General features: G+C 31.5%; 1 protein-coding gene and 1 long non-coding RNA gene across 7 annotated transcripts in view; one reads left to right on the top strand and one right to left on the bottom strand.

Moving 5' to 3' along the window:
- The window catches only part of LOC122716853 (puratrophin-1-like), a 431,619-nt gene that overhangs the window by 206,937 nt on the left and 202,678 nt on the right, over nt 1–22,004 (top strand). For all 5 annotated transcript variants that reach the window (XR_006347106.1, XM_043940302.1, XM_043940303.1 and 2 more), the window contains 2 exons: nt 6,627–6,821; nt 7,813–8,794. Coding sequence is in view for 4 of the 5 variants with exons in the window: in XM_043940302.1 (XP_043796237.1) it covers nt 6,627–6,821; nt 7,813–8,794 (1,177 nt within the window). In the remaining variant the exon portion in view is untranslated. The remainder of the gene's footprint in view (nt 1–6,626; nt 6,822–7,812; nt 8,795–22,004) is intronic.
- On the bottom strand, nt 16,066–17,260 carry LOC122716858. 2 transcript variants are annotated; one of them, XR_006347109.1, is made up of 4 exons: nt 17,120–17,260; nt 16,645–16,980; nt 16,304–16,563; nt 16,066–16,176 (listed from the first exon to the last, which is right to left on the bottom strand). It is a non-coding gene; the product is annotated as an uncharacterized LOC122716858 (long non-coding RNA). The 2 variants fall into 2 exon arrangements; XR_006347108.1 differs by having other exon boundaries at nt 16,304–16,980.

Genomic DNA, 22,004 nt, shown 5'->3' with positions numbered 1-22,004 from the left:
TAATGTAATTGATGTGTGGAAATACTGGAATGAATTACGATCAAAATTTAAACGTCAAAGGAATGAAAATGTTGGCTATTATGATCGTACGTGATGCGTTACACTTTTCTACACAGGATATTAATATATATTCATCTTTGGAGATTTAAAAAAAAAAAAAATACATTAAAACAAATAGAAAAGATGATATATTATAGAAATATTTTATTCATCGAGTCATAAGTAATTTAATAAGTTTGAATTAGATGAAGGAGGGAATATGCAATATTTTCTTTCCATCTCGTTCTTTCCAATATTCTGTATATAATTTTTCATTTACATTTTATACATGTATAAAATTATAGGTTATATTCTATATATATATATGAATTTATTATATTCATATATACAATTATTAGACAGTTTTATGTATACAGAATGCTTTATCTAACTTAAGTATTTAACTTGTTACTTGAGTCATTTCTTCATTTTTGCCACGTATTAAATACTTTTAAAATAGGCAACACACATTAAATATCTCAGTTTATTATTTATAATAAAATAAAAGGTAAAAATGGAAAAAATGTTATCCTAATATTATTATATTGTTAGATTTTATTTGATTTTAATCACATCATCGCTATATGTAATTCATTTAAACAAATTTTAAGTTTGATGAGAGACTTTTCATTTGTCTATTTATTGAAAGATAACGAGGAGTATTAATTAATTTGGAGGAAAATTTACCATTTTTTTTTTTGCTCATTCATACATGATTTGATTTTGATTGGATATAATTAATATTCAATAAATTAATTCGCAAAAATTATAATAAAATACAAGATTGAACAAGAGTCTTTTAACTCTTAATAACGTGTTACACAATCAAAAGGTTATTACGTAATATCATAAAATTATACGCGTCAAAGTTACAAACTCAATCTTAAGGATAATATTAAATATTATTTTCCTCCTCTAAGTAGCTAAGCTTGTACATTGACCGTAATTAATCTTCCAGGACATATCGAAGGAACTCGCTTGTTTGTTCGAAAGAGATCGAAATAGATCTTTACTAAACTTTCATCAGATTTATCTGAACGGCTGAACCGTTAAAAAGCGATTTGTACGAATACATGTTACGCGTGAAAGAAACCTGCGTTTCACGGTATACGCGCGAGTAGTAGGAACTGGGATTAACGAGGCTTCGTCAGTCACGTACCACGCGTCTGTCACTTTGACGGCATCCGGTACAAGAGTACCTCTTTCGCGTTCGATCGTTTATTATGAATTCTTCCGCCCGATCCGATCGATAGGAGCTGGACACTCCTATTCGTAACGTGACTCTTTTGTCTTTTTCTTGTACGAACAGTTACACGGGTAAACAGCGGTTGCGTTGTTCCTGTATTTTTTAAAAGAGTTGAAGCGAGACTAAAGGCAAACTTTCGATTATCGAAAGCTACGCGATCTTTTAAGAATATTCGAAAATTTTCTTAAAATTAAAATTTCTAGATTCAACAAATTCTTTCACATCGTTTTTGAAACTTTTACAATCTGAAAATTTCAATATTCGAAACGTAACATTTTTGTTTTGCTAAATCAAAAACCTTCCTCGATATATTACCCTATCCATATTCAGCAACTCGTAAAATCATCACGTTCCAACTATTACACTACTCCCTCCCTCAATATTATTCATATCTGCCCAATTATCCTAATTCAAGCCCGAAGAATACGCCTTCCCCGACACTTTATAGCCCAAACTTGCCGTTGAAATTGGCGTCGAGCGGCGCTTTTAACGATCTGAGCAGAGCTTGGAGAGCGTTCGGTGAACGGTTTGATTTACACTCTTCCTATCTCCCCACGTGTTGTCCGTCCCAACGCTGGTTTCGTGGCAGGGTTCGTTTAACACGACGACGTTGCGCCTAGGTGCAATTGAAGGGCGCTCGATCGGTAAATCAGCGGCTCGGGTGAAAGCCCAGGATAGTTTCGGTGCTAGATACATCTCTACCGGACCGTTTACCGCTAATGAGACACGCGGTGACAGCCACGGGCCTCGTTTCTTATCTCGTCCATCATAAACGTAGCCTGGGCCCTGTTGTCGACACGCTGATTTCCGTTCGCCGGGGTTGTCGCGCGACCTGGCCACCTCGCCGTGTCTATACGCTTGCCTATTCGCGATGAAATTACGAGATATTTATATACCTGACTGTATCGTACGCTCTCCTTTTGCCCGTACGATTATCTGTTTTATAGCTCGGGACCGTGGATTGGTCGTTTCGATGGTAGGTATATAATTCTGATTATTGGGTGAGATATATATATATATAAGATTGTGCGTTTCGATTGGAGTGTTTGTTTACTTACTCAGAACCGATAATTATTCTGTTAATTAATAACATTCGTTGTTAATTCTGATGTGTGCGTTATTCGTTTGTGTGATTATCGTTAGAGAAAATTAGTTTATTTCAACGATTGGTAATTCTGGTGATGTGTAATTTTAAACTTGAAATTAAAATTTAAACAATGAAATTTTGAAAATATTTTATTTTGATTCTTATAAAAGAATATAAGAAAAGATTTAAAATATAATATTTAAAAATAAGAAAAATCTCTATTCTATTTCTTTTAATATTATTAGTTAATATTATATATTCGAGCAAAACATTGAAATAAAGTATGAATTCAATTTTGATGATAATTCGTTTTATATGTACTATTATGTGTACATTATCCAAATATCATATTAGGCATTTATTAACTTTCAATAAAAGTACATGTATATATATGAAATATACGCAGAAAGATATGTTCCACTATTCGTTTACCTTTACTACTTAAATGCTCCAAAATATCAAACTATTTACTTACCATTCACATTTCAATTATCAATTATTTCTAAAATATTCTAAATGATATATGTAATAGAATATATATCGAATAATAGAATCTAGTTATAGTATAGACATATAATTAAATTTCTCTTTAAATTGTAACAATTTGTAGAATAGAAACTTCGATTAAAATAAAATTCAAAGATGGTCGTTCTTCTTATATTTCCAACCACTTTATATGCACACGTTCAATCCGGTTTCTCACTACATACGTATATTCGTGTCTCTCAACTCTCGATAAGGTGCACAAGCAACGACAGGAATTAACACGCCATTCTAAACCGTGACACGTAAATCATAACCTTGCCAACAAAGTATTAAATGTATACCTGGCTCGCTCCACGAATTCCGAGTCATGTCGAGACCGTTGAAAAACCTCGTTATAGTTTGAAAAGACGCGAGTAACTCGATCCGACAAGAGAGAACCATTCCAATCCAACGGCCACCTGGAGCCGCCACATACCTGTGTGTATCCATCAATAACCCAACACCTAGCGGAGACGTTATCTACGAATCGGCCGAGTCATTTAGGAATTCATTACGCCCATTAATCCCCCATATAACCCGGTCTCGCCATTATACAAATCGGATATTTCCATCGGCGACCATTGTATCCCGTGTCCCGCCGCGCCTATCGTCGATATCGACCACTTTTTCCACCTTTCCAATGTCGTAAATAACGAGGATAATAAAGTCGCGGAGGCGGGGAAAAATCGCGCGAATTGCTTCGGTTGACAGTCGAATTCCATCGAGAGCGATATCGATCGCGAAAAAGCATTTCCCACGCGCCAATTCAGGCAGATCGTATCGATAGAGGGGAGAATTGGATTGCGCAATCGCAGTGGGAATGCGGCTTAATTAAGCGGAGAATGCGTGCGCGCGCATGTCGCGTGCCATGCGTAGTCGGTTTCTTTATAACGTTTATAAAGTGGTAGTTTTAGATTTTGAGTGTGACGAGAGATCGAGTGAAGAGTTAAGAAAATATAAATCGTAATGCTGAATCGTAATGTGATTAAAAGAATCGAAACAGCTTCACAATTTCCATAAGTAAGTTTTTAATACTTTTCAAAGATCGAGTAAAGAAGATTATCAAATAATTATGTAAATTTTATAGAAATCGAATCGATTAACTTCAACAAGATAAAAGTTTGACACAAATTAAATGATTCAAATAATTTAGTTTCTCTTTTTTCAATTGTATCAATTTATAGTTTTAAATTGCTTTCGTAATGAGGAAAACTCGTATGGCAGGCTATTCCTTAGGCTCGTTTAATTTCTAATGGATGCAAGGTGTAAATATTCTATCGATTGCTTTTATTCGCGTGTTGCACCGTCTAATTGCTTACACGTTGGATCGTACATCGATGCGCGTAGGCGAGACACGAGAATCTGGGAGTAGCATTGCAACTCTGCACTTTCACAGATTCTAACAAAACGAGTATTCCGGTTGGAATGAAAGTTTTAATCGTTCTTGAAAACGTTTTTTTCTTCAGATTTTATGTATCTCATTACATAATATCTTATTATATAAGAAAAATAATATAGTAATTGAATATTGTTGATGATTATTTCAAATCTTATATTTTACGAATTGTTAAATATATTGAATAATTATAGAAATATTGTTATATTTAATAAAGTAATAATATTGTTATCTTTGTATAACACTTTTTGCAAGAATTGACTGTTTTTTTCTTATATAAAATCAGATAAAGCAGGTTTTATTAAGCCATTACAACGGATTCGTGGTACATATTACAGAAAAATTCTTAAGACGAATAAGGAAATAAAATAACGTAGTTACGTGAATATTTGTTGTATCTGTGACCTCGTTTCCAAGTTATAAATATTATTGCGTTTCGATAATTCTGTAATAAGAAATAATCACCTTGGATATTATCTCCCAAATTTTTCACGTAATTTTATGTTTCTTAATTTAATGTATGGAAAGATGATAAGATTACATGCTTATGAAACATTTTATGCTTCGTTTAAATAAAAATTCAATCATTCTCAGAAAAACCATTTTCATAATACAAACTAGCCATAAAAAAAATTGCTATACATTTTATCTCTCGTGTACAATTTTCATTTTGTTTCTAATTCATAAATCTAAGTCGAAGATATATCACTTCATTTACATATATATATATATACACATATTTCAAAAACCATCTTTGCATTTTTATTGCACAAAATGATCTGCTTATTTTTTTTTTTTATTAATATCTCCATTTTTTATTACGTTACCCGATATACAGAATTACATAATATAATTTACACTACGCAATATAGAATTTGTAGATTTTATAGAAGCGAAATCATTTATCTCTAATAATTCGAAATAAAATTCTAGTTTTCAATGTATATGCTTTTAACAATTTAAGATAACCATAAAACAAAACACGAACACTTTTTCCTGTCTCCATTGTTCCATGTGAAACAATATCTTCTTAGATAATTGAGTCAAAATTTGCATAATCCAAAGATTACTGCACAATATGCTAATACATTCGTAATATTTTTTTGCGTTGATTTTAAAAATCAAAACAAAAGTTGGTATACGAAAATGTAAACCTTCTATCTGACTTTCTATCAAACTTAAATTATTTATAAACTTACTTTACCGATATATCAATTTTTGTTTTAATTCTGTACATCGCATAATTCAAAAAAAACTATTTTTATTTTTAAAAGGATCCTCTCTAACTTTCTCAATTTATAATTCAACGAAATTCCAATTCGCGGATTAAACCGTGGGACAAAATTATGACGCGACGCCATTCACGGAGTTACACGTCTGCTCAATTTCGGGCGTAATCCGCGAGCGGCGTTGATTACCCCTCTAATCACAGGTGATTAACGTTCCCTCTCGCGAGGGCTTGGCTCTACAATTACCCTTCCTCTCCGCGTGTAACTTATTTAGAGGAATTTCATTAGCCGTTCAAGCTTCCGGCTTCGTTTTAATTAATCGTCCCCGATTGTCAGGGCCCTTTTCATCGCCCCCTCGTACGCAGAGACGATCGAATTAACGTGGGAAACGAGGGGGACCTCCCCCAGGAATCACTGTTTCGCGTGTTTACGAGCATCGTAAACCACTTTGGGCCCCCTCCCCTCCTCTCTACGAAGAAGGCAATTGGAATCGCGCTTGTGGGTGGTTTTATGTTTTGACAAATTATAGGGTGAATGTATATCGCAGTGGTAATTTATTATAACAGACGCGTGGGTTCTGCAGTTTGTTTTAACGTATCGAAAGTTGTAAGTTATTTCTTTTTCATTACCGTTTCCTTTTAAGTAAAGTTTAAGTGCACGAATCGTGTAATAAATGGAAATGTATCTCGGTTTTTTATATTTTAATGAACGAAATTCATAACTTTGCCGTGTTATTTTCTTCAAGAAGAGAATTAAAATAATGAAAATGAAAATTAAAATAATCTTTCTTTTATCACATTTCATATTTAAAAAGTCTTTATTATTACTTTCAAACTGATCATGTAATATTACAATCTGTAATATCTCGATTAAAATCGCTCTAAAAAAGAATATATATATATATAAACAGCATCTTGAAAGAATCGTCTGAGAGTCGAAAGAAAATATAAATATTTTAAAAATAAATTTAGTTCGTTCTTCTAGAACATGGATAATCCAAACTATCGTACTTATTCCTATATTTATGTAATTCTTCGTATCCTTGAGTAACCTTGATTCCATAACACGCGAATTAGCATAATAATAAGCGCGGTTCCGTTGCAGGGGAACGAGTCGGTGATACCGGAAGGCTGGCCTCTGACGTTGGGAAGACGTGGCCTCGTCCTGCAGCTAGGAGAGCTCGAGGCCTCCGCGCTACGTCTCGGGGAATGTTACCTTTGCATACGCAGCGCAGCTGCAGTTGCAACCACCTCAGGGAGCGGCGAAGTTGCCGCTGGTGACGAGCGGAATACCGTCGAGGTGAGTCACGTTTTCCTCAGCCGGTTTTTTCATTTCCATCCGCGGAAATTATTTCTCCTGGAGAAATTTCCGGAGAACGTTGCGCGATCCTCGTTTTTTAACGTTTTTTAATCGATATTATATTAATGTTATTATGAGAAACAGGGTTTCTTTGAAAAGTGTGTCAATAATGTAATTTTTAGTTTAAGTTTTCGAATCGATATAACATATTTTCTATTGTTTATTCAATAATTGTTTGCCAATTTTTTATCAGATTTTCTATAGTATATAAAACTTCTTACGTTTGTAATTTCTAACGATTATCTTTGATCAAAAAAATAAGACTGTTCATATGATTTTCAATATTTTTCATGTTTCTTACTAAAATCTGAACGAAATTTAATGGCAAATTTTGTAAATTATTAATGTATTTTATACATATATATTGTGATGCGTAATATCTAATTATTTTTTGCTATGCTTTCATGATTAAACAACTATTCCAATTGAAGTTTATTTATATTTATATACATATTTATATTTATATACACATCTCCAATCACCACATTAATAGGTTTAAAAAAAAAATTTATATATTTGAATATCGAAAAAGATATTGTAATTAAAACAAAAGGAAGAGAAATGAATTATTAATATGTACATAATTTATGACCATGCATAATTCGATTATATGACAGAGAAAGATTCCACTGAAATGCGATGAACCTCTCGTACGTCTTATATAATACAACAGAACTGACCATGTAACTGCAATTTTTAACGTATCGAAAGTTGTAACTATTTCTTTTTCATTACCGTTTCCCTTTAAGTGCATGAATCGTGTAATAAATGTATCTCAATGTTTTTCAAATATTCTTTGCATGATTTCACAAGAATCTTCTTATCCCCGTGTCCTTAAGATTTCTTTTCAACAGTTTAATAATCGATAAAAATAATCGATAAAACTTCGTATACACGTTTTATAATCATAAAAGGACTTCCTTCCGTTCAGATTGCAGTAGTTTGGCGAACGACGTCGATGAGGGCCCCAGGTTTCCTCGGCTGGGACCGCGAGGAGGAGTTCATGGACTGGCGGGAGGTGTCTCGAAAGGGGCAGGGGAGTAGCGATACGGCGAGCGGCAGCCTGGCCGGGCCGCAATCGTCGGGGACCGCGAAGAGCATGCGGCCCAGGCGGCGTTCGCGCGAGGAGGTGCGCTCGAGGACGCGCGAGCAGGGCTGCGTGTTCGAGCATCGCCGCGACGAGACCCGCTCGATCGATCGCCTCGAGTGCAAGGGCTCGAACGAGGGGCGGGAGGAACGCAGGAAGAACGAGATCGACGGCGGCCACGCGGTCATGAAGTCGAGATCGACGTCGAGCGTGGGCACGTGGAAGGCGGAATTGGAAACGGGGGAATCGAACGGAACGAGGACAAGCCCGTCGAACCACTCTTCTAGTCTTTCCGGCGACGAGAGTCGCGCCAAAGTGAAGAGGTGCGCCAAGGTCGTCTCCTCGATGACCATGGAGAAGTGGAAGGAGACGGCCAGGTGCGAGACGAGGAGCAAACCCCTCGCCCCCGACGATTTGACGACACCGTTGAGACTGGACGAGGCTGTTCTCGAGAAGAAGAAGAAGCAGGGTGGGACAGGAGTCGGGGAAGGTGAGAATAGGTTGCACAACTTGAGGAGCGTGGACGACGTGGAGGATGACGAGCTGCCAGCGTTCATTGGCAATCTTTTGGTCTCCGTGGAGAGGAAAATCGAGAGAGTTTCCTTGGACGATTTGACGTTCCCCTGCCCGGCGTGCAGGAATATAGACACCGACGATCCGTTGCTGGGTTGTAGGTGCGCTGGTGACGATTGCAGCTGCGGGGAGGATACTTGCGATTGTTCGCCCTCGGCCAATAAGAGGAAGGAACAATCGACGAGGAGCTTCGAGATCGCTGGTATCAAGCACATCGACAGCGACGACGAGGAGGAGGTGCGGATGGGATTCGGTGAGTGTATTTCAATTGTTATTGTTCGGGTTATTATGTGGGATGACACGTGAACGTGGGCGTATATTTAAGCGCCGATAAATTTCATCGGACGTGTAATTTTAATCGAGGGATTCGTAATAAGATATTTGGTATTTCGTTCAGATAGCATTTATAATATTATTGATATTTAAGATGGATCAGAATTGCGGGCGATTCTTGTTCATGAAAGAAAGATTATAATTGATCATAATTTAATCCTCTTCCGTTAAAATTTGGGAATTAATAATTATTAGCAATAAGAAAAAAATATAATTTTTTAAAGAAGAGAAAACAAAATTTCGATGGTTTCTAATTTTCAAAATGTCTAACTTTATAGCCCATATAAGTTTATAAAAAAAAAAAAACAAAGAAAAAAAATAAAATGTATAGTTAAATGCGATTTTAATTTTCAATTCGAATTCAATTTTGAAGTATTTCGATTTTTATTCTTCATAAAAGCATCGAATTCGCTTTTCTTGGTAAAATCTATGACACCCAAGAGACGGTTAACGCGATAACTTTACACAGAATGGTTCTTATGATTTATCGAGATTCTCGATGAACTTGAAATTCTGTCGGAAGCGTGGGCGTAGCTCGGGTGTAAAGCGGCTACTTCACGTCACGTTCGAAGAACTTCCACATTGGCTCGATTCATGCCAAGAATTTACGAAAAAAAGTTTGACGTAAAGGACGCAATAACGTCTCTTCTGCCTCAAGGAAAACTCGATTCGAGGTTTATTGTTTAAATTTCGAATAAGTAATAAACATAAGTTTTCTTTTCATTTAAGAGAAAAGAATCGAAGGATTTATATAAAAAAGGATTTATGATTTTTATCTTTTTCCAAAAGAACAGAAAAATGTTTTAAAATTTTTAATACTCCTTTAATAAAATATTCATCGTATTCATTTTGACAGCAAGAATCATTTTTATTATGAATTTCCAATTTTTTAACTTGTTACAATGATTTCTTATTTATTAAACTTGCATCCTGATATCAGAGCCTATATAACATGTTATATATATATGGTTTTATTATTAATATTATTGTAACTTGCTGTAGTTCAAAGTATTCCTTGATATAAAAAATGAATAGTAAATTCTGTGAAGAATGAGAGATTTGAATAGAGCTTTGTGTTGTATTGCTTTTGAATAAAATGACTTAGAACATTTTTGATCTTATTTTATATGAACACGCGAAATTATGAATAATGAACATAAATTAGATAATATATTAAATAATATATAGTTTTACAATTTCGTGTAATTAAATTTAATCAATTAATTATTAATATTTCAAATACTAAAAATTCATATTTAGAAAATATAATTAGAATATGATTATTGATTTACCAAAAAGATGAATATTCTTGTTATCAGAAACAACTAGTCCTATCAATTTCATCGGTTCAAAAATCGAACAATTTTTTTCGAGAAAAAAAACAAAAAGCAAATAAGACGAGGTCTCCAAATGGGTCATGAAGTTCCGTGACTCGGCCGATCTCTTTTCACATGTCCACCCACGCGTTGCTTCCCCGCGTCTTCCGGTGCCCTTTGGTGCCGCCGCCGACAGGTTTGTAAAGAGCCGAAAAACCTTCCACCACCCACCATCTCGGCGTGCCATTAGCGGCGTGTTTGCACTATGGTAACGCTGACTTATGGTATTTGTCTCCTCTCGTGCACGAGCTTACGTAACACGGCCGACTCGCGTAGGTGAACGGGAATCAAACGTGCTCTTTAATTCCTTCACGTCGTCGTGAACCGGGACGATGAAAGAGATTCCTGGCATTGTTCGGATTCGGGCGTAATTGTTCCACAGGTATCATAGCCGTAATATTTTAGCTTTAGTGCCTAATATTTTATTAATGCTTTGTCATCCTTGATCGGTATGCAATCTGAAAAGGAAAAGGAATTTAGGCTGTTCATTGGTAAAATTAGTTAAATAGATAATATGATATATCGTGTTTGATTAATATTTTTAATAATAAATAGTCATGAATCAGTCCAAGATTTATTTCATGGATTGGTATTTTCATGTTCTTTAGAATTAATAACGTCAAATTTTTATTAACTATTATATATTCTAATTAAAAATTTATATTTCTTCAATATTTTATATAAATTTTTTATCAATTAGAAGAATTTGGATTTATAAAATTCATAAAGAAATTCACGATTTGTTTTTTTTACTGACGATAAAAAGGATTCAGAATTCGACTCGAATAAAAAATATATTAGAATAATTATCACAATAATTTCCATTGTTTAAAAAAAAATATAGTTTATCATAGTGTTATAAATTTGTTTAAATTTCTTAAAATTGTAAGTGAAAAAAGAAAAATTATAATTATAAATTATATAAATTAAGGTACAGATAAGGTTAAGGTAAGGTTTTCAATGGATTAATAGTTTTTAACAACTTAGTTTTCAAATATATATTTATTTTTAAAATGATCCATACTTTTATCTCTTTACCTCGATTCATAAATTCTGTGCACTCAATTTATACAATAAATAATGATAATGAACTTGTCGATGAACATGCACGTGATAATGAAACGTGCCGATAACCTAACGTCTTTACCCATGCATACTCACATTCATGAATCTTAAGCTCTCTCTTAACAACGTGTTAACTTTTACAGTTTACTCTTCCTATTAAACCCATCTTTCAACCAGAAGCCAGAATCATGCACAGAATCATGTATTCTCGTGATTCGTAGAAACATATTTTTTTCCACTGACCCACCATACAAAGGATTCAGAATTCGACCCGAATGAACGTTCGAATAAACCGCGAATGACATACCAAAAATAGCGTGTCGAGGAATATCTCTCAAACTGAGATTGTCACGATACGGAAACCGGTCGCGACCCGTCCGAATGTCAGTTGCACTGTCATCGTGAAAGAAGTTGCATCTAACGCTATAGGATCGGACGTGACTCCATGCCGGCCGTCCCGTTTCATTAACGCGATGCCTATTGTACCGTACGGCTTCTCCAACGTCCGCGATCGCAACGCCCTCATTCGTTCAACTGTGATTCGTCCTCGTTTAAGGACGTGTAAATATCAGAATATGCTCGAAACACGAATTTATATAGTAATAAAATTTTGAAGTGTATCATTTTTTTGAGATCAGGCAAAGTAAAGGATGACTTTTGTAAGTATTTATGTATATCAGCGATAGATATTATTTGGAAATACATATCATCTAATCCAAAATACATACAATCTAATCCAAAATCTTACAAATATTGTGATTGTCTAAAATCAGTAGACATTTTGTCTGGATAAAGTGTTAATTTTTTTCAGTTTGTCTATTACATATACATGTATATACGAAAGTATTCGAATATATGAAACAATAAAGTATTCGAATATACGAAACAATAAAAGTATACCTGTTAGCTTAATTTTTGAAGGTTATAATTATTATCAAGAATTTTAAACAAATCGAATAATATTTGGAGAAGTTATAAAGTGTTCATTGTGCTGTAAGTACATTATAAAACTATTTGAACGAATATATTATTATTTATTATCTTTATACATTACATTATATTAATAAAATTTGTTCATTTTTTTATTTTAATATCTATCTGTTGACGATATTCCACAACGTGAATTAATTTTTACTTTGTGATTGATAAAAAAAAGATAACTTCTTTTTTAATCTTTTATATATATATATATATAAAAGAAAGCAGTTAAAAATTAAAGAATTATCTATATTGAAAAGATAAAGCTTCTATTCATAATCTATTTTTTAATTAAACATCATCAATTAGAATAAGAAGTTACTATTTATATCCACTACGTATTCTATTTGTGCCATTATTCTTCTCATTGAGCATACTCAAATGTAGTTTTCTATCCAAATGAAAAATCATTATCGTAATGCTTAAAAAGAACTCTATTCGATCGGTCGTGCAATCATGCAACAGAATTCAATCTTGTCTCGATTTACATGTCGTTCAGTCTCTCTTCAGAGATAAGACTGTCAATGTAAGAGGTTGTATCGCTATGTCATAGTCGCCGAGTTTTATTATGGACAAGGGAGGAATGCATGTTTCGCCATAGTGACCAAACGAGGGGAACGACTTTGAGGATGTTGTGTGTCGTTTAGCCAACCATGAAACTAGAAAGCTTCTGTGAACAGAGGTCTAGCTACCATGTATACATACATTGCCACTTGAAAGTATTGGGACATTGGTTGCTTTCAATGAACATGAATTTATGTTTCCTGACATATAACAGAAATTATTATTATAAAATAGTAGTTATTGCTATTTATATATTTAAAACTAGCATTATCAAATTTGTCAAAATGATCAGTTAATTATTATTATATTAAAAGCATGTACTTTTGCTGAGAATTAATGATGATTATAATGAGATAAACATCTGATTATATATACTTATTTTTAATATATAATTTAGATTATAAATATAGTATTTTAAGAAGATTAAAAAACTATTATAACAATTAAAATTATGACAAGTAATTTCGAACAAATCTAATAATTAATATTTCATTTCTCTGTTAGTGTATCACTTTTATTACTATTGATAAGATAATTTAATCTATTATTGACAAAATATATTTTTCAATGGAAAAGTAATGGAATTCACTAATAATTTCATGATCTCTTTGTTACAATTAGAAACTATGTTCATATATTATATATTTATTAATGGAAATATATATTCATACGTATTGGTGCAGATTCAATCGAATTAAATCGAATGTTTCGGTGTAGGAGGCCGTGTACACCGTGGTCTGATTGAACGTTCGCCTTCACCAGCTGACTATACTTAGTTGCTCATTGATCGTCTCTATGGCGGTCCTCAATCATATCTGCTTAAGCGAAGAATCAACCGGCTACCACAACGGAGGCTGTTCACCTCTGCCCGCCCTCTCTCCACAAGATACATAATGGATCGTGTTAAACGCCACGATAAAATAGTGGCTGCGTTTCATGGTTCGCCGATCGACCGCTTTCGGATTGATTCTGTTTTCTTTGTTTCTTCGACAGCCTTCCCCTGAGAAGAAGAAAGAAGTATCTGTTTGCATCGGATAGTTGTTCGATACTGCTGATAATTTAGTCGTTTCGACGATTGAGATGTGATAATTGCTGATTTATCGTGATGATTGCTTAGTGGAGGTTAGTATTATTCATCGATCGGATGATAATAAGTTGTGTATGGGATGAAAATGTGTAGATTGTTTTTGTCGGAGATAATATTAGGAACTCTGTATGCATTATAATTTAGTAATTGGAGAGGAAATGATATTAGACATAATTGATAAATGATCAATTTTAGAATATAAATTTCTCTTGTAAAAATAATTTTTGCAGTTATATGATATAATAGAGTATAATAGAATAATCAGAGAACTTAGGATTTTTACAATTTACTTTAATTTATTTTATTATAGTTTTATTACAAGTAGAGACATATGCAAATATGCAATAATAGTTGTAATATTTTTTTACTTGTATAGATATTGCTATATACAATTTATTTAACGTAGCAAAATTTTTATGCAAAAATTATTAACTTTATTGATTATTTTGTCACATATACACATATTATAAAGTATTAATTAGAATAATTAATATATTATATTATTTAGTTATTTATTTATATTTATAAAGCAATAATTATTCATTTATAACAAATTTTATTTTATTTTATTTTATTGTTAAAATATGTTATATCTATATTAATATCTATTTAAAAATATAACAATAATTTTGTAGTAATTGAACAACATATTACATCTTCATAATATATATTTCATATTCTATTAAAAAACGTCTTATTACATAACTTATGATTTAACTTAAAATTTAATATTTTAGAATAGAAGCATATTCATTTATCCAATCTAATTTATTTAAATAATTAACTTATCACTAAATACACTTATAAATCAAAATTATAATATTTATAATGTTCTATTGAAAAATATTTTATTATTATAATATAATAATTTATAACTTCTAGAATAATTACTATTAATATTAGTTAGCTCAAATTATCCATCTATACTCACCTGATTGTTTCTATAGAATGAAAGTCAATTGTATATACATGATACAGAACCATTTCCATTGCCAATATCACTATCCCATAACATACAAATACATTCACAATCTCTTTATTCTACATATTTTCTATTCTAATTTAAACAAAAATCGATATCCAAATCAAGTTTATGGACGAGTTGCAATTCACAAAAATCAGAGTGATGATGGTTAACAATATAGAATTTATCCATCGTTGCGAATGTTTTGAAAATGTATCCTCAAAACTTGGCTGTGTAACTTGATCGACGGCCAAGAGTTCTCCTAATTGGAGGAAGCATGTAATGGCCTTCCGTTCCGTTGTTCTATGGGATTCTCGTTGGTAAATAAACTCATAGAGTAATGGCCCGTGTAATTCGAGGGTATTTATTCGAGGAAGTCTGGATAGGGTTCGTTCCAAGTAAGTACGAATTTTTCGTGTTTATCTCGCGTTTCAATCGGTCATCGATGATTGTGAAATAAAATCATCCTATGTCTTTAACCCTTTTAAAGGCCTTTGTTCTATCATATAATTTTAAAAGCTAAATTTANGTAAATTAATAAAATAACTTTATTCTAAATTTAGCTTTTAAAATTATATGATAGAACAAAGGCCTTTAAAAGGATGTGTGTTTTATAGAAAAAGGAGTGTTTTATAGAATATCATCTTTTGAGAGATATTCAAAAACTTAATATTACCTATGAAAGATATATAGAACTTAATATTTATATTAATATATAATCTATTATTTATATCAACACTACTTATTTCTAATATTAAATTTATAATCTATAAATTACTAACATATGATTTCAGTGCAGATAATTCCAAATGGTTAAAGTTAATATTGAATATTTGAAGATACTATAATATGTAGATATATTTATATTTTAAAGTCTTACAAAGTAGAGTATTTGCAAAGAGTATTCTTCGAAAAATATTCAAAAAGTTAATACTATTTATAGAATATATTTATAATTTAATACTTATGTATTTATATTAGTTATTCATTAATATTTTAATAATCTATTTAAAACTCCTACATAATATATAGTACAAATAATTTCAAGTGTAAAGGATTAAAATCATCTTAATTAATAATCAAATAAATAAAATAAGATAAAAATAAATACGAAAATCGCTCGTGAGAATTCTTTCATTTGATTCAATAATACATTTCTTTATCATCATCGTTAATTCTTTGCATCTTTGCATCGTTCATGTTTTAGTAATAGTCAATTAGATTCATCGATACCACAAATGCATATTGTGCATGCTTCACAAGAAATTCTAAGAAATAAATACGAATTAGATTCGTATTTGGATTGGAATAAAATTTTGAAAAAAAAAAGCGTCAATTAGTTAAAGAGAATCTCACATTTGCAAATAAGATCATATAATATATCATTATAACAACCTGTGTCCTCGTGTTTCTAATTTCGTAATGTCCCATGAAACTTATTGTGAGGCACGCACAATACAAGCCTATACATTTTCTTGAATCCAATGACCTGGTCATCGGTAAGTGGCCGGCAGTGCGTAACGGTTTTTAATACAGCCTGCATGGTCGAGACAAATAACGCTTGGAATCAAGCCATCTAACTCAATTGTTGGAAGCGAGGGAATTAAGGGCCCGAATTAATCCAATTGTCCTCTCCTGCCAGATAATTGAATTGGCTGGGAAATGAAAAATCAATAAAGACCACTGTCGATTACCGGTACTACGCACCCTGGTGCGTGGGATTGGTTTGTGCTTACGTGATGTGGAAGATATGCATGGTACTTTCGTTTGAATTATAGTGCGCGTTGCAATTGGAATGTAATTAGGATTCGAACGAGGCCTTAAGGAAGGTGCGAATGTATTACCGGTTTAGATACTGTACTCCACTGTGCGAAAGTCTTGAATTACATGTTTTATTGATCTTGTAATGGCATCTGAATTTTTAAAAAATATTTCTATTTGCTGTAGAGATGTAATGTATAGATATAAGATTGTTGCATATTTTGTAGCTTTTCTTGGTTTGTATTTTTTGTTTGTATGAGATTGTGATACGTAGAAATTTGACCTAAATATTATATCCCACGCCAATATACCTTAAAAAATAATATGAAATATTTAGAAAAAAATGATTGTCAAAAAAACAAAGAAAAGATAATAATATAATAATGGTTAATCTCTAAGTTAATTATTTATGAAGAAATAAAAATAATAATATAAATATTAGATACTTACAATAAATTCAAAGTTTTGCATTCATTTAGTAGAGATGTTGAAAATTATATGTATAATAATAATTTCATATCAATATGTTAAATAAATATATGGAATTTGTTTAATTGCATTTTTTTATATTTTTCAAGTAATAAGAATTTCATCATATATATATACATAAACATTACAAGATATCTTTTATCAAAATTATCACATCAGATTCTATTAATATAATTCTTGAATGCTACAAGAATCACAAATAGAATGAATAATCAATGTTCTTGTTCAACTATCAATACTCGATTAAAAATTGAGATAAATATTTATTAATATTAAATTAATAGAAAATTTTAATTTCTATAATATATTTTCAAAATATAATATAATTTATTAATGTAGAATGACAAAAATATGTAGAATGACAATAACAAAAAATATAAAAAATTTGTTGTAGTAAAAAATATTCAATTAATTGTTTTCCAAGTATTCCTAGATTGTTCGATTCCTAGCTTGATCGATTGTTGTTCATGTTAACGACAGTTTCCTTGAACCTGACCGATTTATTCGATGCCAATCCTCTCGTTGCTATTACCTCACGTCGTTTTCCATTGGCAGTTACTGAAATCTGGCGCGACAGGTTGCTGACGGAACTTCGCAAATGGAAACTGGAAATGATCTTCCAGAAAGGGAGATCTTAGGCTTCCAAGCTTCTCGAGAGTTGGCGTGTAACTCTTACGTTCTCTGAATATCAAATGAATTGATTGCTATGTACAAGACATCCGTAATTACCGAAACATTTGGTGTACATATTGTATTTGTGAGCTAAAATCGATCTGAAAATGTGGATTTAAACGTAAATAAATAGATAAGATTGCTAAAAAATTTTCTTTATGAAAAGAATGGGTGAATTTGTTCCTTTATAATAATATATATATAAAATAATATAATATAATATATAATATAATAATATATAATAATATAATATAAAATTAATAAAATAATAATTTGAATTACGATATTGTGAGTTTATTCCAGAATCGAAAAAAGAAGCTTTTAATGAGGAATTTCAAGTTCGTCATGAGTTATATATCTACATATACATGTTCAATGGGGCTGGAATCTGGTCTAACATCCCATTCTCTCATTCTACGACAGAACAATAAATGTAGTACAATTCGCTTTGTCAAACAAGATTCTAGATTTTCAATATGTGACGTCACATTCTCACTTGAATGAATTTATTATTGCATATAGTATCATACATATAGTATCATATAATCATAAAGAATGACGATATAAAAATTATGTCATTTCATATTGCATGAAAACACATTCTGATAATAACTTTTTCTTCTCTTTGCTATTCCAAGTGTGACATCACATACTGAAAATCTAGATTTTCTTTTGATAAAACTGATGATATCATTATTCATATTTATTTATTTTTATTCTTTTATATTATCTTCTCTATGTTTAACCTCTAAAAATGATTCGATTCCCTTTTACGAATTTTCACAAAAAGAGAGTACATTATAATATAACATTACACATATCATTATTTCAAACTTATTTCAGAGATACATTGCACAAATACATCACATATAACATATAAAATTTTTGCTAAAACCAAACATTATATCACTACATTATTTCTCTAATATTACTACATACATTAGGTAAAAGTATGTCACGTGATTAGACTTCTGCTAAAGCCAAACGTCGCATCATGTCACGTGACGTACTTTGTTAATATAGTAGGATAGTGGGGATAATGTGACTTCACGTATTCTCTTTTTGTGGAAATTCGTTGGAATAGAATTGAATTATTTTTACTGAGAGAAAGTAGTGTTTGTTCAGCAGCCCTTAGTAACCAGTTTTCTTTTCTTTCATTCTTCTATTTGACAATCTTGCTGTCTCATTAAAGGAATTTTATTTCATTAAGTATATAGAGAAGGAATTTTTTTGAAAAAATTTTCTTTGGTGCTTTATTTAAATATTGCTATCATAATAATCTTGTTTGTATATGATTTTATACGATTTGTGAACAATTAATGATAAAATTAGTTAGATATCGGCTTTGTCGACAGATCATTGTATATAAAAACGTGGTTATCGCAATGGTATACATATAGGTTATATTAGATTACGACACCTTTTCAATCTAGACAAGAGAATTACTCTCTACGTGGAATTCAATGTTTCTCGATGACCAGGGTTATTGATCTTGGATGTAAGGGATATAGAATGCGTTGTAACATGATGTGGATGGATATTACATTGGCAATGAATCGAAAAAAGAGCACATAGTTGAGTGGATTGTAATAATATTAGGTACAGAGTGTTGATTGAATGTATATGGTGTCTCGTTTCTTCAATTTGCATTCGATATGCTCTTGCTTTTTATGGCAGATATCTATAGATTCCTTGAGCTTTACTGCAGAGAATCTTTCGTTGAAGGTATTTTAATTTGTATTTCATTATTTATTTGTACTGTTATTCTAAATTCACAATTTATTAATAGCAATAGATGTAGCAATAAAAATATCTACTTGGATTTCATTAAATCTGATTAAATATAACGATAACATTTATTGGTCGAAAATTTCATTTATAAATAAATATATAAATATATTTAATCATCTGAAATTTTTTTTTTATTATAATATATAAGCCTTTCCTTTCCTTTATTTTCCACGTAATTTTCATATTATTTTTTATAAACTTATGTAAATCAATCTTTAAACTGCTAAATCTCAATTCTAGTTTCTAGTACATGAAATGTAATATTATTTTATAGTCTAATTCTTTTGCTGAATTGTTTCTTAAATTAACAAATTTATTTTCAATATTCACAATAGATCTGTTACAAATTTTTAGAGTGTATGTCGAGTATATCTCTGTCTCTCTTTATTTTTTTTTACGCTTTCATAAATGAATGTATAAAATATAAATTTAATTATTATCGCATCAATCACGCATACTCTCAAAAGGGTGCAAGAAATCGTTTTTCAAACGAGGGCGCGAATAAAATTGTTTAAATTGCAAACGATAAGTCATAAAAGCAAAGATCCAATCAATCTTAACGATTCTCAACGATCTTCTTATGGTAACCAACACAATTTCGACGAAATACTTGCGAATAAATTCAAACCAATATAGCGCGCGCTTCATTGACGATCGAAATCCGCGGCTTTTCTAAACAACATTAACCCATATTTCCGATTTTCCTCGATTCTCGTTGAATCGTATCACGAATAGAAACCTGAGAAAATCGACATAAAGAGAGTGAAATTGCCCAAGATTTCACGTATCTGCTCAACCATTCTTTGCCTCTCTGTTTTATTTTATGACAAAGCAATTGAATCAATTTTAGAAGAAACAATTTCACGTTTTATATACACGTTGAAATATACCTTGTTGAATATTCTTCCTTTTTTTACGAAGCATTGACTACCTGAAAGTGTGAAATGGCAGCGGATATCTCGTTAACTCGTGAAAAGTTTTCAAATATTTCCTTAAATTAAATAAATTATTCACAAAACCAGTGGTTCCCAATATATGTAGGGAAAATTTGGAAGAACGTTATGAACTCTCAAAATACATTAATTTTACTATTGATCAATTTTTTAAAAAATAAATGAGGATATATATACGTATACTCGAAAGAGAAACATAAAATTAAGAATTACTGTTGTACTTAAGATAAAAAATAACGATCTTTATATTTTAATATATTTGAAAGATCATTTTGAATAAAAAGTATGTACATCTTGAATTGATTCGTCTTCATTCACGAGAAAATAAAAATGGAAAGTTATTCAAATTATATATTTAACTTTTAATGATAATTATTTATTTGAAACTATATTTTTATATTGATTTATAATGACGATAATTTAATACAAAAATATTTAAAGAAGATAGATCCATTATCAGATTCATTTCTTTCTATTCATTGTTACATTTCTGATATCGATCATTATATAAATTAATATAGATCAATGTAAAATAATCTCAAATAAATTAAAAATTAAGTATCTTGAAAGTATTTGATTACTCGTAACTTGTATCTCGAGAACGAAGATCAATAATTTATAATATACGTAATATTTTTTACTTTGAACGATCTTTTAAATATGTTGCCAAAGTATGTCCTTTTTTATTCGAAACACCTTATACATTAAGATAAGGAAATAAAATTCTCGTCGTAATATCGATAATAAAGCTCAGCTGTAACGATTTCTGCTCCAGTTACACAAAACGTCGACTTAACAGGCGTTCACTTTGCCAACCTTCGTGGATTTTTCATCGTTTAGTCTTTCTTTTTCTCTCTCTCTTTCTCTCTCTCTCTCTTTCTCTCGCTTATTTGCACGAAACAAGTTATTTGCGGTAATGTTATATCGGGAAAGCAGCACGGCTTAAGTGGCCGTTTCTCGCCGCCACGTTTCGCGTTTAATCGGCGCAAATTATTCTGCGGTACGAAGCGTAAAGCGGCGGAATTTCAAAAATTCTGCTTTGTAAATAATCACCGTGGGTACTCGAACTCCGTTCCACGTTTTGAGGAAGAACCGTCGAATGTTATAAAGTTGTCGAGACATTTTTCTGAGAATCTTCCCAATGCGATGATATTTTCTTCCTTTTTTTTTTTTTTTTTTTTTTCCTTTCAACGAAAGTGTATGATTTTATACAATGTATACACATTTTTAAATGGGTTTCTCTCGAGCGACTTCCGATTTTAATATCGTAATGGTCGTTTTACGAGAAAATGATTCTTGCAATAAAATTTTTTTTAATTCTATGAAAGCGTATAAGAGGCGATAAAGGAGATCGATGATCTGGGTTTTTGTGAAGAGATAAAAATTTAAATAGGTCAAATTAATAGTGCAACTTAATAGAAAATATCGTG

Source organism: Apis laboriosa, unplaced genomic scaffold (genome assembly GCF_014066325.1).
Source record: "Apis laboriosa isolate Shangri-la unplaced genomic scaffold, ASM1406632v1 scaffold49_cov149, whole genome shotgun sequence".
NCBI lineage: Eukaryota > Metazoa > Arthropoda > Insecta > Hymenoptera > Apidae > Apis > Apis laboriosa.
Note: the sequence above shows the minus strand (reverse complement) of the source record. Positions and strands in the feature narration are given on the sequence as shown.